The 17,645-nt window shown below is 42.1% G+C and overlaps 1 protein-coding gene across 4 annotated transcripts in view; it reads left to right on the plus strand.

Moving 5' to 3' along the window:
• The window catches only part of HDAC4 (histone deacetylase 4), a 267,150-nt gene that overhangs the window by 18,353 nt on the left and 231,152 nt on the right, over nt 1–17,645 (plus strand). For all 4 annotated transcript variants that reach the window (XM_055811564.1, XM_055811560.1, XM_055811563.1 and 1 more), the window contains one exon: nt 9,495–9,744. In XM_055811564.1, the coding sequence (XP_055667539.1) occupies nt 9,723–9,744 (22 nt within the window). In that variant the 5' untranslated portion in view covers nt 9,495–9,722. The remainder of the gene's footprint in view (nt 1–9,494; nt 9,745–17,645) is intronic.

Below are 17,645 nucleotides of genomic sequence, written 5' to 3' on the forward strand. Positions count from 1 at the left end.
AAAAAGTATATAACATTTTTTTATCACTTTCAGTCAAGTATTTAAAAGGAGTTTTGATTTTTGTGCATCTGAATTACTGTAGCTAGGGTGATCTGCAAGGAAGGAACGAAGAAATGAGACGGATGTTGTCCGTAAACTCACAGTATTAATTTCCCTTCTGTCAAGTGCTGCTTTCAGCTCTCCGATTTGACTGCTTTCAGAGGCAGAAATACTAGGATGGAGATAAAACACGGGATGAGGGAAGAAGAGGGCTTTAGAAAAAGTGAAGACGGTAGATTTTTATAGGTAACTGTCCAATTTGTACCAACTCCTCCAAGGCTTCAGAGCAGCTGGAACAGGCTCCCGAGGCAGACTTTTATCCTTTCTCCCTCCCACGCGGATCCATCTGTGAGACTGCTTGTTCTTGCTGCTCTTGCTGAGAAACTGGATCGAGCTCAGAAGCATCCTGCTCTTTCAGACCCTCTGCCAGAGTCTTGCTAGTCAAGGAGGGCTCTGTAATCCCGCAGATCTACATATTCCCAGGTTTTACACACAGTCACTTGCATTTCTGAATCTGCAGCTCCTATAGAAGAGCTGTATTCTTGCTTGACTAAAATTTTTTTTCAAGCTGTTGACCACTTCATGTTGGAGTGTCCACAGGGTGAACCGGAGGTATTTCTACAGTTGCTGGGGTTCCCAAAGATGACTTTTTGTTCAGTCTTGGATTATGCATTGGAGTATTTATGTCCACTCATCGTTTACTTGGTTATTCCCAAAGCCTTGTTTTTTTGCCTCTACGAGTATTTGAGATACTTGCAATGCTGCTTGGACGGCAGTGCTAGTTGAGGTCTAAAACCAGAGGAGGTATCAGCAGATCCTCCAATAGTATTGCTATTGGTGTGAAATCTGTGGAACTAGAAATAATGTTAATGCTCTTGTGTTCTCCTAGCAATGAAGGAGAAGGGCCATAAAAAGTTCTGGGGTTTCATGGTGTCCACCGGAAGATCTGAGGTTTTTCTTGGACGTGGAGGCACCTTCAACTTTCAAAGCAGCTGTAACTGTTGATCAAGGTGGTGATTTGCAGAAGTGTCTGTAGATGGGACCATGAGGAATTTTGTGCAGAATACGTAAAAAGCATGTTCTTCCAAGCGGTCCTTGCTTTAAAGCTTAGTGAGGAAAACTTGCAGACTTTTGCTAGGGGCAAGTTCTAATAGTGGCAGGTATGTGTTGACTTAACATTGAAATGGGTGAAGAGGTCTTCACTTCTACTGAAACATCAGTGTCCCCTGTGTTTTCAGTTTGGGCTGGTGTCTTAGCATTTGGATTTACATAACTGAAATGCAAGGGCTGCTACCAGAGATCAGTCTGAGCAGCTGACTTCACTTTGAAACACGACTGAAAGGAGCCTGAGCAAGGCAGCCTTGAAGAATCTGTGTGCTGTGGACATTAGTAGTGGAGTGTTTCTTGACAATAAGAAGCAAAAGGGTGTGAAACTGTAGAAAGCAATTTTTTTCTTGATTATTTTTATTGAGCATTTCTGTTACCCATAATTAGATTAATTAATTCTGTATAGGTTTGCTACCCTTGAATAGCTGTGGATTAGTTCCGTGTTAATAAAGTAGCTCACAATTAGTTAATAGAGTCTTGCCATTTGCGGTGACTGTTAATTTTGCTTTCCTTTAATGTCTGATGGTGACTTCGGTACATGTATAGCCCTGCTTATATTGCAAAGGATTGCTTAACAAGCCACTGCCTGAAATAATAGCAGGATTGCTCCAAAAGCAACTGCCAGGGACTGTCTAGCAATGTATTATAGCCTTCTCTGAAAGAACTGCGTAAATACAGAGTAGGTGTTGGTTATTCTTGAAGTCTTAATGCACATATACTGTAATTTAACACTTAGGACAAATACGGTTAGAGATTGAATCTTTTCCTGAACATTATACCATACAAAACCTGTCACAAAGTTAAAATGTTTAGTGTGAGCATATAAGCAATAAATCTTCATAGGGTGTATTTGAAAGTGGAGGTTTAAGGGAGAGGTAGGAACACTGTATTTTTTCTACTTTAGGCTGTCATATGAGAATAGCACTTGTAATGGCTGGCATTGAAATGTCAGCATTTGCTAAACAAATGTACTGTGTTTTAATTCCTTGAAGTACTGGGTAATGCTTCTGTATTTTTTAAATGGTTAGTACATCTGGTTTATTGTGTCGAGCTTTTGATCTTAAAGGTAGGTATCTCTGGTTTTGCTGCTGCAAGGTAAAAGTATGAAAACAATGAGTTTGGCAAAGATGGGTTGCCTTAGTAGTAAGGGCTTGGCTGGTCAGCCTGGGTCTGTACTGACTGTGACGTGTATGTACCTAGTGTACTGTCGGTGAGAAGCTATTTGATAACAGCTGTATTAGGTTGGGTTTCCTGTTTAATTGTTAGTTACACAGTTATAACTGTAATGAAGGCTTCAGGTACTCTGATTTTGCTCTCTGCTCTTTGAAGATACCGGAGTGCAGTTTACATACTCCCACCTGCCAGTTCACTTGAGTGTTTTCTTTCACTTAATGATTGCAGGTGTACTCACCACTTCTGTGGAAACTAATTAAAGAGTTTGGTATGCGATTTCAGTGCAATATAAAAAAGTTATACGGAGTAAACTTTGTATTTTGCAAGATGGGACTGTCACATCAGTGTAGGACAAAGCAGAGTTGAGTTGATTTGGTGACGCTAGGTTGGTGTGTAGGTGGGCATTCGTCTTTAAAGGTACTTGATTGCCACATTCTCCAGCAGCATCCAACACAAAGTACCTTGGGAGGTGTTTCACAACAGGACATGCAAACGGTGACATTTCTCTGAAACACTCTCCTGTGAGCTAGTGACTTGTCTCATGGGTTTCCTGGCCATGTGCAGAAGCACTTGGTGTTTGTCCTCTTGTCTAAGAAGTTTGTCCATTTGCTTTGGAATTCAGGAAGACTTTAGCTTTTTCCAGCACCCCAGGGCAGAGTTTCTTAGTGCAGCTAAGAAGGGGCATGCAATGGTCTCTGCTTCAGCTTGCCACCTGAAGTTTCTTTTCTGATACCTTCTCTCCCTTCTGTGTCCACCCAACCTCTCTCCCAGAAAACAAATGGGAAAAACTTTTTGCTCTGAAAGAAACAGGTGGAAAGCAGAGTGATTGATGACTTCTCTGTTTTAATCATGATTCTGCATCACTGTAATATCCTTAAGTCACCTCTGTCTTGGCTGAAGACTTACCTGCTTCACCTGTATGAGAAATTTGTGCCATGCCTTTCCCTTTCTTTTTCTTGTCCTTTTGAAACTCTTATACTGTGAATTTGGAAATGGAGGGGTAGTATCCAGATCTGCAAAAAATATTCATGACTTTGGAGGAACTGGGCTAATATGGCAGCAAATTTGCTGTTCCGTTTTTATTTTCTATTACTGTCATGGTATTCTAGTTTCTCTTCTGTCCACAGCTGAGCATTAAGCTGATGGTATATTTTACAGTGCAGCCTGTTATTCCTGCAGTATGTGTTTAAAGACAGAAACTGTCTTCGGAGACTTAAAACTGTTTGAGAGGACGTCTGATGTTGTTTGAGGCTTGGAGATATGTTTTCTGGGGGAGGTCTGTTTGAGTATCTTTGAAACTGTAGAAAACCAGCACTTCTGTAAGTGGGCGTTGCTTGTGAAACTTGGTCTCCTGGGACAGATTCAGTAAAGCTGTATTTTGCTTGAAAAGCAGGAGTTGAAGTGATGTTGTCAAAGGGTTCCGTGGGTCCTCAGGACTACCGCTACTTTTTTTGTCATCTTGCAAAGTGGTAGCTCTGGGGACGTGGTCCTTAGAGAGAAGAATCAGCCTGGGAGACTGTTTCACACTGCCTCTGCTCTAAATAAAGATGCAGTGAATCATTTTGTGGTCACAGTAAGTTATTATTGTTTTCAAACAGCTATATGCCTCTTCCTTGTCCCCTCCTCCTTTCCTCTATAGATCCTATATTGGCAGTATTTTATAAACAACCCCTGAAAAGCAAAGGCAGCTTTTTTTCTTTTCTCTGGGTAAAGTTCAGGATCTGTTGTCAAAGGAAAGATTTAATCAATAATCTCCAACAGAGGCACTGCCTCTCATTAGCTCTGTGAGTCTGTGCAAAGCACATGCATGCTGCAGCGTTGTGTTGTTGGCAGGCTGTGTGTTATGAGTAGGAATTCAAGCAAGCATCAAGATGATGTTGTCATTATCTTACATGGAGCATGTGGCATTTAACGATACTATTTTCCTGTTAATGCAGGAAGGAATCTAATAATGGTTGACTATTTTTTTGGGGGAAAAAAAAAGTGTTACTGGTATTTAATCTGCCGTGTCAGGCAGAAGGATTGGTGACGATGCTTTTTGGAACATGGGTGTTTCCATGGCTTCTGGAGACCAAATTCTGTGGTGTTGGAGTGCTGCTAAAGAAGTGCCAGGATGTGAAGGGTGTTCTAGCATCCTTTTTGCTGTTGTCTTCACGGAGCTGGCTTCCTTGTCCTGCTAAAATGCAGTGTCTTCTGCAGAGTTTTTAACATTTTTAGGGGTCTGAAAGGCAAAGCAGCTTTCTCTGGACCTAGAAGTAACCTTCAGAGCACAGGCGATGGGTATAGTAGGTGTATGACTTACACCATGTTTTGATGCGTTGAGTCAGCGAGCAGTTGGGTTTGTTGAACTGAGGTTTTAAAGTGATCTTGTCAGCTGGTTGTAGTGTTGATGGTATGCGTCTGAGAGGGCCAGCAGATGAAGCAAGGTCATCGATAGCTGGGTATCCTGAAGCAACCAGGCTGACTTGGCTTAAAACAATCTTGAAACTTCACCCTTAGGCCAAGATTTTTATCTTGGCTGAAGTACCATAGCAATTTAGGCTCTGAAAAATAGAGCTTTGTAAATAAAGCTCTATCATAACTTTAATTACTGGTTACTGCACATCTGTACTTGTGACTAGTAGAGAGGCACATCTGGAACGGGCTAGGAAGAGGAGGGTGAACATTCATACCATCAAAATATTTGTATGGCAGAACTGTAAGATTCCTGTTACTTGCTGTTTTATTTTTGTTTTTTTAAAAGGTTTCAGTAGCTGCAAAATGTATGGAAACAGAGTTGGAGAACTGTTGGATTACTTACATTTCCTAGTTCACGTGCAGTTCTGTCTTAGTCGTTGCTTAGATGCCCAGTGGGGAAAAAGGGATCTTAGAAAGCCTGTGGAAGGAATAGTGTAGAACCGAGTTGTGGAGCTATTGTCTGTGGTTTTGGGGGGCAAGCCTGGTCATGCAGTTGCAGAAGAAGAAGGTGAGGGACCTTCTGGTTTAGAACGCTGTTTAATGGTTTTGTATTTAGAGCCATGTGCTTTTTCCCTATAGGCGTTATTCCTGTGTCGCCATGTGTGGTGGCCCGGCCTGTTGACAAATTTGCCACTGTTTTCTTTGCAGCTTCTGGAAGAAACAGCCGAAGTCTCATGAAAGTATTTTAAGCAGACACATTCCTTCCCTGACATAACTGCTGGAAGGTCTGCCTGCCATACTGCTGAGGACTGAGCGTTTTGTGTGATGTACTTACTGGTAGAAGATAAATACAAGAAGAGCTAAAATGGCCAATAGTCCCCTTAATCTAGGGAAAGCGCATAGTAAGGGAGGGTTAAGGCACCAAACCAACTGAGAAATAAGGGGCTTTTGCTGAGGCTGCAGCCCCTCAGTGTGTCTCTTACTGTATGGTGACTGCAGGTATAGAGGCTCGTTATCAGCTGGTGACAAGGAGGTGACCACACACTCAAGCTGTGGCTAACTTCTGAACCAGAGATGTGATGAGGATCAAGCAGCAGATGCACCAGCTGGCATGGTTTTATGGAGCACGTGCTCTTGGGCGTACCCTGGTAGAAGTAGGCTGAAATAAATAGGCATTAATTTGCTCTTTGTGCTCCTATTCCAGACTTTTTAAAAAAAGCAGCAGGTACCAGACCCTGAACAATTCTCCTGCGAGGCAGGAAGCTTGATCATACCAGTTCTGTTTGCTACACCGTATAATATAAGAGTGTTCTACACACTTGCTTGTCTTAGCCTACGGTTCTGCTTGGTCTTTCTGCACCGTCGTCTGAAATGTGCAGTGCCATCCACAGTCCTGTGTGGACACTTTGGCTGCCCTGTGCTCTGTGCCTGGGGAAGTACTCCATGTGAAGTGCCAAAGCTGGCACAGGCACTATGCCACCGATTGTTGTCTGCCAAGAAAATTCACCTAACCGGCCGGCAACCCCGGGGCTCGCTTGGAGACGGCAGGCAGGCTAAGCACGATCCTCCCGTGGCAGCAGTTGTCCATCTCATTCTGCACCCTGGAGCCCAGTGAGTCTGACCTGAGCATGTGTGCATGAAGCCTGCTGTGCCCGTGATCCCGCTCCCCCCAAAAAAGAAAGGTGAGAGACACGTCTGGCCAAAATAGTTGGTTATGGAGTTACTCACAAGAGGATCGTGCTGCTATAAACAAACATGTACTCATCCCTATCACATACGGCGTGTGTCTGGGTTAGTAGTGGGCAGGCTGCCTAAGCTGCTCATCCCGGCCATGACCCAGTCCTTGCTGGTGCCTGAAGAGTTTGCAAGGAACGTGCTGCTGGGTGTGTGGGGTGGACTTGCTGTTCTTCTGGCTGAGATGTGCAGGCCAGATGGGATCGCTCTTGTCCTGGAAGGCAGTGGAGTAGAAGTAAAGCAAGCTCTGGTTTTTGCTCTGTGTGTTTGTTTTTTTTGGTGGGGTTTTTTTTTTTTTTTTGGTTGTTTAGTTTTGGGTTTGTTGTGGTTTTAGGTGTTTTGTGTTGTTTTGGGATTTTTGTTCTTTTTGTTTCTCGTCGTTGTTGTTTTTAAAATCATAGAATCATTTAGGTTGGAAGAGATCCTTAAGATCATCGAGTCCAACTGTAAAAGGAGAGCATTTGTTTGGAAAATCCTATAGGGCTCCAAATATCTTAGACAAAGGGGTAGACAGCATTTTGCTTCTCCCAATTTGGGAAGTGTTTTTGTGAGATAGTGGCAAAATGACAAATTTATGTAAGAATTGTTGCAGGTAGGGGCCTGACAACAACTTTTGACTGCTTTGGAAATGTCTCATTGGACTGCATTGAGATCAGTACAAGTGGTAACTGAAAACTAGAGTTTGGTGGTGGGATGAGTTGGGAAAGGACTGCTATCTGTATTCTGGAAAAGTCCATTTTGCTTATACTTTCCTGCATTTCTTCCAGAAAGCTGAGTAAACATTAAAAAAAAAAAGTGAACTAAATCCATACCTTTTCCATCTGATCATGGTTACTTTGTGATCTCTGCTCTGACCAGCCACTGGTATTACTAAATCATGCAGAAGCTTCATATTTTGGGTGTGTCTCATGTCTGACTGAATTTAGATAGACCTTTGGGTGAAGAAGTGGACTAGGTAAACCAGTAGTGTTGGTAAGTGGATTTGCTGCCACTGTTTCAGTGCAGTTTTGTTGGGAAATGCGTACACATCTTCTCACTGTTCATGCACCATATTTCCTTCTTGCACTGTTAAAACGAGTAGACAGAAATCTGTTAACTCTGTTCCAAATCCTTCTTGCCTACAGCTGAGATTGCTTATGCTGTGGTTTTTATTGGAAATAAATGGTGTTAATATTTTTGCTAATGCTTGGTCTAAACAGGATGTGCAAATTAATGGAGCTGGAAGATGAACGTTTGGGATGGCAGAGATCTGCAGGGATTAGAAATGACACTTCAGTAATTTTCTCTTGAATTTGACATGTAACATGTGATGCGTAACATGAAGGAGTGTCCCAGGTCTCTAAAAATGCAGGATGGGCAGAGGAACTTGGAGAGTTGTAATGCCGAGATGCTTGGGGTAGAGAGAAGCAGCCGATGAAGGAGGCCTGTCAGTGAAATACAGCAAGGAAGGCCTCTTTGCTCGACAGCGTCTGCTTGGGCATTGTCCTGCACACCAGGGAAGTACCATTATAAAGCAGGGCCCACCGTAAGCAATCGTGGTGGTGTTCAAGTCAAGTCTTAGACCTGGTTTTGCTGCCTTGTTGGAAAGGAACACGGATATCTGAGCATGGTGAGAACTCTTCTGAGAAGAGGTGGGACTGCTTGAAGTGTACTGGCACAGGTAGACTGTGTACAGATGCTCATTGTGCAAGCAGTAGTAGTTACTATCGTAATCATCCCCCGCCCAAGTGATATTGCTGCCTCTTTGCTGGAGGTCACCACACCCTCAGATCTGCTGGTGGAGCAGTTTGGGGTGAGCGCTCCCTCCTCTGCTTTGAGCGGAGTCAGCTGGATTAATTTCGATGGGTTAACTAGTTGGCTTCTGCCAGCACGCTGACTTCATGTCTGAAGTGGGTTAGGGAGTGCTGGTTATAAACCGTTCTGGCCAGCCAAGCCCTGAGGGCAGAAGTGCCTTGTCAGGGCAGCGAGGGACTCCTCTGGGTGCCAGCTGTCTGTTAGAACGTCCTCCTGGGTATCCAGGAGAGGTTATCTGTTGGGAGCCTCAATGCCGATGACTTTTTCAATGCAAAGAAGGGAAGTAACCTGTGGTTGTGAAATACTTTGCATAAAGGACACAATTTGGTTTAATCCATTTCAGTAGCTTTTGCTGGTAGCATGTGTCAGCGGCAGGCCTCTCTATGTATGTTAAAACAGCAATCTCCCCGATACACCCTGCCTGTAAAACATGGCTGTTTAGAAAAACTAGATGCCACTTGGTATAGTGCCACACACCCACCCCCCAACCCCAAAAAGTGAATTTCAGGACACCTTGCACCAGGTTCTTTTGGTATAATTATTGCTGGTTGCATTAGCCATAACCATCTGTGGGGGTTTCTATAACCTAGGGTGTCTCCTGCTTTTATATTTTTATTTTGGGGTGGGGGGCAAGGGTACAGTAGGTTGCTAACTCAGTGGGTTTTTTCCTCTCTTCTTCCATCTAATATTCAGCTTAAAAATAATTTGGAACAGTGGATTTTTTTTTTTCTCTTGGGGCAGTATGAAGTTGCTTCTTAATAATCTGCTGGAGGCTCGGGTCGAGTGGGAGTGGAATTGATTGTGTGGGTTTTTTTCCTTCCTGCTCCAAGACCACTTCTTGGCACTGAGGAATTTTTCTTTAGACTTCTTTGGGGAACAGATGCATGAAGTACAGTTACCACTCATACATATGGCTTTTAAAATATGGAAGCTGTTGGACTGAAGTGGCTTCATATGGTGCTGTTGGAGAATGAGAATTAACACACAAGTTTGGGTCGTTAAAGACTTGAATGTGTAGTTGAAAAGTTTTTTTAATTTTTTAAGTAATGTTAAATATTACCCTGCATTTTTATGGTTATTAATCAAAATTACATCTGTAACTGAAAATTACTGTCTCTGCAACCTTGAATGCCTAAAATAGTGCCCTAGTTTAATCTTTTCTTCTGGGGATAAATATGTTATATAATGTTTAATTTAAATGATTGTAAATCTTAATTCTCTAATGTAGACATCTTTTTCTTTAATTGCAGGTTCCCATTTTGAAAGCCATTAGAAGATATTCTGCCACCCTGTTGGATTACTTCCTATACAACTCAGCATGTCACTGTGCCCTGGATTTTATAAGGTGGCCATGATTTAATCCCCACTTCCAATTTCTATGTATTGGTGAAGCATTGGAGCTCTTTAGAGCTGCTGTTACTTGCGTGGAAACTGATCCGTCTCAAATCCTTTCTCCAGAGGACTAGACGTTACTAGCAATGAGCTCCCAAAGCCATCCAGGTAAGGGCAAAACCGCTTCAAATCTAGTTACGGCAGCAAAACACCATGTGTGTGTTACACGAACAGACTTTTTATTGTGTTGAAATGATAATCCAATCCCTCTCCCTGTACTGCTGCTTTGTTTAAAGCAGAGCCTTTGTGTGAAGGTGGAAAATTGTGTTGCTGTTACCAGTTACAAGGAAATCTTGCCATTTTAGGTTTGTCATTGCTGCAGTACGTATCACTGACAGTTGGAGGTATTTTCTAGAGATGGTAACCAGATATTAAATTTGTTAAATCTATGCTGATAGATCTTAACGGCATGTAGTGTACCTCCAAGGAATGGTCATGGTTCTGCTGGTGTGTCTTTATTGATATTTGAGAAAATCTGACTTTTAAAGTGCTTTGTAGTAGGAAGGTATAGTTTTGCTGGAACAAGAGTCAATTGATCCATCTCATTGTTGTCTGGGGGATTATCCCTAATGTGCCTTGCAATTTAAGACATAGGATTCACCCCTACAAAATTGCATGTTTCTGGCTGTCAAGAGGATCTATAGATACTCAGTTACCTGATTTCTATCTTAAAGTTGTCTCATACGCTTGTATTTAACTGTGTTAGGCAGAACTTTGTGAACTTGTGCTTTGGAAGAGGAATTTTAATTGTGCTCTGAAATGCTTGCTTTGACTATTTCAGTTTATGCTAGAGAGAAGGCTGGGAAGGAAGTAATCCAACAACGACAAGGCACGTGAAAGTACTTACTTAACTATGCCTTTGAGAGATTACTTTTGTGACTTCAGTTTAATCAGTTTTGGGTTAACAGTCAAATAAGACTGAAGTGTTAAAAGCCAATGAAGAGCTCCCGTGACTAACAGAACTGTGTATTTGAGGGGAAAGAATTTCGTATTTGCTTCAGAATTACTTGTAACAGCCCATTTGCGTTTCTGAGGCTGGGAACAAGAAACTGCTGCAGTGAATAGGGATGCTGGAGTTTACAAGCAGCAGCATAGAAAATCTGATCCTTGTGTAGGAACTAAAAGGAGTATCCAATGTTACCAGTATTACCAAAAAAATATATATCTGGCTTCTACTTTCATAATGTAAGCAGTCTTTTAGATTTTGAAACTTGCTTCTGGTACTATGGCGAGTTGAGAAACTATATTCAGAGGAGTAGAGTGCACATAGGTATCCACCTGTGACACACTTCTTGCAATGTCATGTTTTTCAAAGAACTGTTCTTCAGATAAGTGGATAGTTGCTATTTGAATACTTCCCTGTCTCAAATATGAGTGATACTGAGGAGCTAATGGCCACCTGCTTTTTTTCTCATTGTGGTGGGATAGGTTAAATATATACCTATATTCAAAAACCAACAAACAAATATAACTTGATATTGCTTTACTAATAATGAGTAGCTCTCCAGATACTTGGGAACGAGGAATGTCCTTCTTAGTTTGGCTGTTCTATTGATGTAGGAGTATTGAAAGCCTGCTGCTGACTTAACTTATTTTCCTTTAATTCATCTGCTACCCGCCCTTTTTTTATGGGCTTTTCTATTTTTTTTGGTCTTGCCTGTTTTTACTGGTTCTGCTTCTTTTGCTCAAGTTCTGTGCTGATGGTGTAGCAGGGAGTCACACGTAAAAAGGGCTGATGAAAAGAACAGAGAAGCTCCTCATGTAAGAAGTGTTTCTGTAATCCTAAAAATTGATTTGAGCCTACATTTTCTAAAACTGTGTCTCGAGTGGCTCTTGCAGAGGAGGTTGGTCTAACCAAAACCCAGGGGAGTGGCAGCTGAGCTGGAGGCTTTGGACATACGTGTGTTCCCCTGTGCTGCTGTTCTTAAACCTTCTTGTCACATAAGACCTTAGGTGAGGTGTGGGATGGCTCAGTAAGAATTAAAACTGTGATTACTGTATGTTTTGTAGAAAATAAGACTACTAATAAGGGAAAATATTGTCTGCTCTGGTAGTTAGCCATTTCAAATGTAAAGAAACTATTGCAGTCCTGTTATTTAGAAATACACTTAAACCTGCTATAGATAGTGATACTTGAAATGAAAGGCGTGATAGAAACTCGATGCCTGTCATCAGCTGGTTCACTTAAAGATCATTTAAAGGTTGAAGAACTTTCGTACAACTGAAAAAGTGGAAGAAATGATCTTGTGGTGCTATTTTTTTTAATGGATGGTGTTCTGTAGTATGGTAGATGGTGTATGGATGGTGCTTTGTATGAAAATATTTTCAAATGGTATCAACTTCCTCAAATTCAGGTGAGGCTGCATCTGGAGTACTGTGTCCAGTTCTGGGCTCGCCAGTTCATGAGAGACAGGGAACTACTGGGCGGGCCCAGTGGAGGGCAGCGAAGACGGTGAGGGTACTAGAGCATGCCTCTTTGTGAGGCAAGGCTGGGAGAGCTGGGCCTGTTTAGCCTGAAGAAGAGAAGGCTGAGAGGGATCTTACCAGTATCTACAAATACCTTAGGGGTGAGAGTCAAGAGGATGGGGCCAGGCTCTTTTCAGTAGTGCCAAGCAACAGGGCAAGGGGCAGTTGGCACAAACTGTAACACAAGAAGTTCCATCTGAATACGAGGAAAAAAATTCTTTACCTTGAGGGTGGCAGAGCCCTGGCACAGGCTGCCCAGAGAGGCTGTAGGGTCTCCTTCTCTGGAGACATTCAAAACCCACCTGGACATGATCCTGCGCAACTTGTTCTAGCAGAACCTTCTTTAGCAGGGCATTGGACTAGATGATCTCCAGAGGTCCCTTCCGACCCTGATCATTCTGTGGTTCTGTGAAAGTGTTACTTCTTATGAAATGCTGTTGAGAAATTCTCCCTGTGCCCTTTCTAGGTGTTAGGTTCTTATTTTGGTGGTATTTCCAAGTGTTGAGTTGAAATTCTAGCGTATCACCATGGCTTTTTACCCCTGGCTTACATTGTGGTATTCTTACTGCTTGTTTCTCTTTTAGAGTCAGTTTTATAATAATTGGTAGAAATACTTTAAAAACCTTGCCAAAGATGACATCTGGACTTCTCATGTCAGTTATGATAGCTATTTTGATTATACAGCTACAGGTAATTATTACTAATGATGTGCATTGTTTAAGGGAAGGCTCTGGCTTAACTCAAGAGCCTATTAAACCTTGCTTCAATGGATATGAGCTTTCTTCTCTAATCTTCTCGAAACCTATCACTAATGGGATGTTTTAGGAACAGTGCCATAAAATTGTTGCAGTGTAGATGAATGGAAGTGGGTTGGGTATTTTTTTTTTTTTCTTTCCTTCCACTCTGCAAAGCTCTCTTGTGCGAATTTTTGGGTACGGAAGGCTTCTCACTGAACAAGGTGAAAAAATAAAGAAGACTTTTAAGTTCTCCAAGAAAAGTATTTTTGTCCATCATCACTGCTATTTCTTTTGTAATGTTTTGGGTAAGCTTTCTTAGAGAGTAAGAAATAACTTTTGGAGAAGTAAGAATACCCAGGCGGGAGAAGTTAATTCTCAAGAACTTCCAATGGGTAAATCGATCTGTCTTGAGCCCTAGACGTAGGGCAAAGACCTTGAATTTTGTTTTCTGAGCCAAAGGCTCTCTCCACAGTCTGCTACTTGAGCTTTGGGTGAAGACCAGTAGCTCTTGTGAACTTAACTTGCCACACGGAAGCATGAGGAGTGGGAGAAGCAAGTGGGCTGCTGGTGCCCCTCTTGCCACAAGCACCCTGTGCTCGTCACCGTGTGGTGCCCGCTGCTGTGGAGAATGACCAGCTCCCTTCAGGTGTTGGTAGACTTGGTGGGTTCCTGGGCAGGAATGGGAATGGCTTTGGGTGGCCCTGCTGGGCAGGGGGAGGGAGGGGGGAAAGGGCCTGAAACTGGGGCGTGGGCTGGCAGGAGGACAGGCTTTCCCCTGCGGTGGTGGACCTAGTTAAGACAAAGCTCAGAGGCATCATGTGCCCTTTGGCTTTTGGCAGACGAGTCACTGCTTCTTCCAGCGCTGGAACAAAGCTGAAAAAAATTGCTGAAATTGTGCTATAAAAGATCAAGTTGCTGCAAAGTATAATTAAGAAAATTAGGCTAATTAAGATAACATTTAGGATTATGACAAAGCTTGCGGGGGGGAGGCAGGGGAAAGCGTGTTTAATTTCACTTCTTAAACTGTTAAGTTGCCCACAATTGAAATTTACCTTACATAACCTGTGGTACTGCTGCTGCTCATCTTCCCCAGGCTGGCTGGGCTACAAGTGTGTGTGGGGTTTTTTTTCCTGGTTTTCGGTTTGGTCTCGTATTGTGTCGTGTCCCACCCCCCCCCCACCCCCCCACCCCCCCTTATTGACCTTAAATGATTTCTTGCGGTCGCTGTCTACCTCCCCCCGTAATTTTCAGTGGCTTGAGTTCACTATCATTTGGTTCTTTAATCAGTAAAGATTGTTCTGCTGATACTAGTTATACATAAAGATTAGTTTAAAAAAACAAAACACTTAAAGTTAATCACTCAACTGATTTGTATTTGTTTAAAGTTCACTTTCCTTTGTAAAAGCTGAAAATCTCCATGTTCAATGAAGCATTTTGTTTATGAAATGTTATCTTACAGGAATTAACCAGTCTGAATGCAAATGCTATATTCTTTCTTCAGAGCTACTCTTGCGGAGATGCAAATTTCATTTACATTTTGAAATGCTGAATGTTTGATAATTAGGAATATTGAAGTTTAAGAATGAGCTGCCTATCTGATATGGAAAAATCTGCAGCAGGATCATTAAGACTGAGAGGAGATACTAGAGAAAGCAGAAAGCTTCATGATCACACAGCACTGGCAGAATGAGTTAGCAAGTCATGTGCTGTGATTTGCTCAATTGATAAGTACTTTTGTATGGTGTTTTATCTGCCGAGTGCAAGAAGCCACTCTCCCTTCGTACGCCATGGCTCAATGAGGCATGGAAAGCCATTTCATGCAGTATACATAAAAGCTTTCCCTGTTAGCCTCTCAAACATCTTGCACCATCCAATAAATATTTTATGTGTTCTCTTTTTAAAGATTAAGAAGTTTCTGTGGAGATGCATTTCAAACGGGCTTTAAATGACACTGACCTACTTTCTGGCAGTAATGAGTCTGTTTCTGTAAGTTATCTGGGGGCAAGATCATTCTTTCAATAAACATAAGGACTAGAGGAGTAAATTCCAGTCATCCTTTAGCAGGGCTGGGGCACAACTGATACTTGGTGGCTGTTGTCTGGAAGAACATCTGTACATGGTGTATCCCTGCTTCCCCCTACCTGTCTGGTGCTCCAGTTCATTGCAGCTGGATTATTCTAGACTGGGTATTCAGGCTCCTGTTTACAAGGACAAGTAAAATACTACTAGCAGTGAATACAGGTAGAACCTCATTATCTCTAATGCTTGCTTTTCTCTGTCTGGAAATAAATATTTCTGGAGACCTGTCCTCTTCCAACACTGCCACATGTGTGCTTCATGGGAAGCTGAAGTTTTGGGGAAAAGTGCAGCAGTTTGGCAGGCCCAGCAGAGGTAACGAGCTCCTCTGAAAGGATGCTGCCACCTGCCCTTTACAGCAGTACAGTAAGCGTTGAGCGTGTGGAGTAGGAGCTCAGCAGCAAGAGCTACTGCTGTGCCTTGCAGCTCTTGCCCTGAGTAGTCTTGTCCCTCAGATTTGGGGGGACCTTGAGGTTGGTTGAGAAGTAAACTCGGCAACAAGATCTGACAGTAAGAAGCTTTGGTTAGAAGAGCTGAAACCCCTTGCAGATGGAAACTGGGCACGTGTCCATTTACTTTTCTTTCTTCAGCCCATGACAGAATACCTACTCCACCTGCATTCTCATTCTTATGCATGTGTAAGCTGAGCCTGTCCTGGATTTCCTCTAAGAAAAACAGTATCGTTTTGAGGACCCTGAAAGTTTGAAGGCTGCTACCAGGAAACCTGTGAACTTTTCACTTTCTGGAGCATCAAATGGTCGACACTTTCTGTACAAGGTTTTTATTGTACCCTCAAAAGAGAAGAATTGTTTTGTTCTTCAAGTTGAACCCCAAGTTGAAGTTCCTCCTAGGTCAGCGTCCCTGCTAAGTACATTCCTCTCATTTCTACTTTTTCTTTAAATGCGGTTCTTACACTTTGGAATTCTTTAAAAGCCTGTTTCTAAAGTAAGTTTTTTAGCCTGTGATGTATCCTGCAGTGCAAAGATGAGAAGCAGGTACTTATGATGAGAGGCAGAGAACTCTGAATTATTTTTGAAAGGTACAGGGTAGGAAAAGGATATAAAAAAGACTGTACTTTTAAAGTCAGATGATAATGTTTAAGATGGAGCTTGCTTATCACTTGGAAAGGAAAGAAACCTTTCTCCCTATGGTTACTACATTTTTGTTACTCACTTTTGGTCAACCTCAGTTTGACTTGTATCATCTCATGTATATTTCCCCAAATCAAACTTGTTACTGGACTGTAACAAGTATATTCTCAGTGTTTATTTTGAATTATTCAACTTGTCATCTTTGCGCCAGGCTCTCGCACTGATGAGGCTTGTTTGTGTGCCTTTGATGTGGTCAGATCAATTAGGACAGAACTGATGTTGAAGGAATCATTTGTCATCCCACTGATTCTGAAAGTGATTCAAGAGCAGGGGCAGAAAATCCACTTATTCTCAGATGGATATTAGCCATACATGGCATTTTTCATCCTTTAAGCCTAGAAATTGGGCTGTCTGGCTACCTGTGCTTTGACAGGTACTGCTTACTTTCACTGCAAAAGAAAAAAAAATTGCCTTGTTTCTGAAAGGTATTGGCTGAAAGCTTTTGGTTGGTTGGTTGGTTTGTTGTTGTTGTGTGGTTTTTTAAGTTTTTACATTGTTGCATTGGAGAGAAACAGTTGCAATGATGTTTATTTTCATGTAGATTTTGTATATTTTTTTTTTATCTCTTAGCCTCTTTAGAAACTGACTTTACAGTCAGGAAATAGACAGGAGTGACTGAACATGGAGTACCTGACTGGAGAAGGAAAAATTGTGGATATGTTACTCTGATCCTTCAGTAAAGGCTTGACAAGTCCCTTTCCCCCATAGGTTGCTATATACCAGGAATATCCCCCTCAGCCTTTGTTCTTTTCTATTTCAGCTGTTAAGCAAAGGCAGGCTTGTAAAATGCACTGACACCTGCAAGGTTTGAGTTACCAAGTGAAGTGGTCAAAACTCTGGGTAAAGCATGGAATATCTTTCTTGGCCAGGCTGTGATGGCAGAAATCTGTTATTGCGAATAAACACGAATGGTCTTAGTCATAGGTAACACCTATGAAATACAACTCTGCGTGGATTTTATGGTAGCTTTATATGGCTGTTTTCTAGTTTTCATGAATTTACACATAGGAACTTCAAAGATGCTCAGTGGGGTTAGATCTCAAATAATTGATCTAACTAATGAACTGGTGGTGTTGCACAATGACTGAGGTAAAATGAGCAGAGTTCAACCCTCTCTGCAGCCGTGTTTCAGAGTAAAACTGCAGCTACCACTATGGTTTTTTTTAATCTGGCCAAATGGAGACTCTGTGGCCATTTATTCAGTGCGGTGCAGTCATCTTTTCTATTCCTATCCTTTCTTTTTTTTTTTGTTTTGTTTTGTTTTTCCTGATTTCTTGAATTGTGGTACTTGCTTTTCTTTCCCTTGTCCATTGGTGCTTGAGAGCTAGAGGCTGGCTGGGGCAGGGGCCATGGCTCCAGTGACTTCCCTGCAAGAACAAAATAGCAAGGTGAATCTCTGTTAGCAGCTTTGACGTGCTCACTACTGAGAAACAGGGCATACAATTCATTCTTCTGTTAAGAAAACTGAATTTAGTATATCAGCAGATCTTTTAAATGGTTTGTTTCTAGAACCAAAATCAAAATACTGTTGTTTCATCACTGAGTGGAAAATCAGATACTTTACCTGCAGTGCCCTTGG

This window comes from Falco peregrinus, chromosome 8, assembly GCF_023634155.1.
Source record: "Falco peregrinus isolate bFalPer1 chromosome 8, bFalPer1.pri, whole genome shotgun sequence".
Taxonomy (NCBI): Eukaryota; Metazoa; Chordata; class Aves; order Falconiformes; family Falconidae; genus Falco; species Falco peregrinus.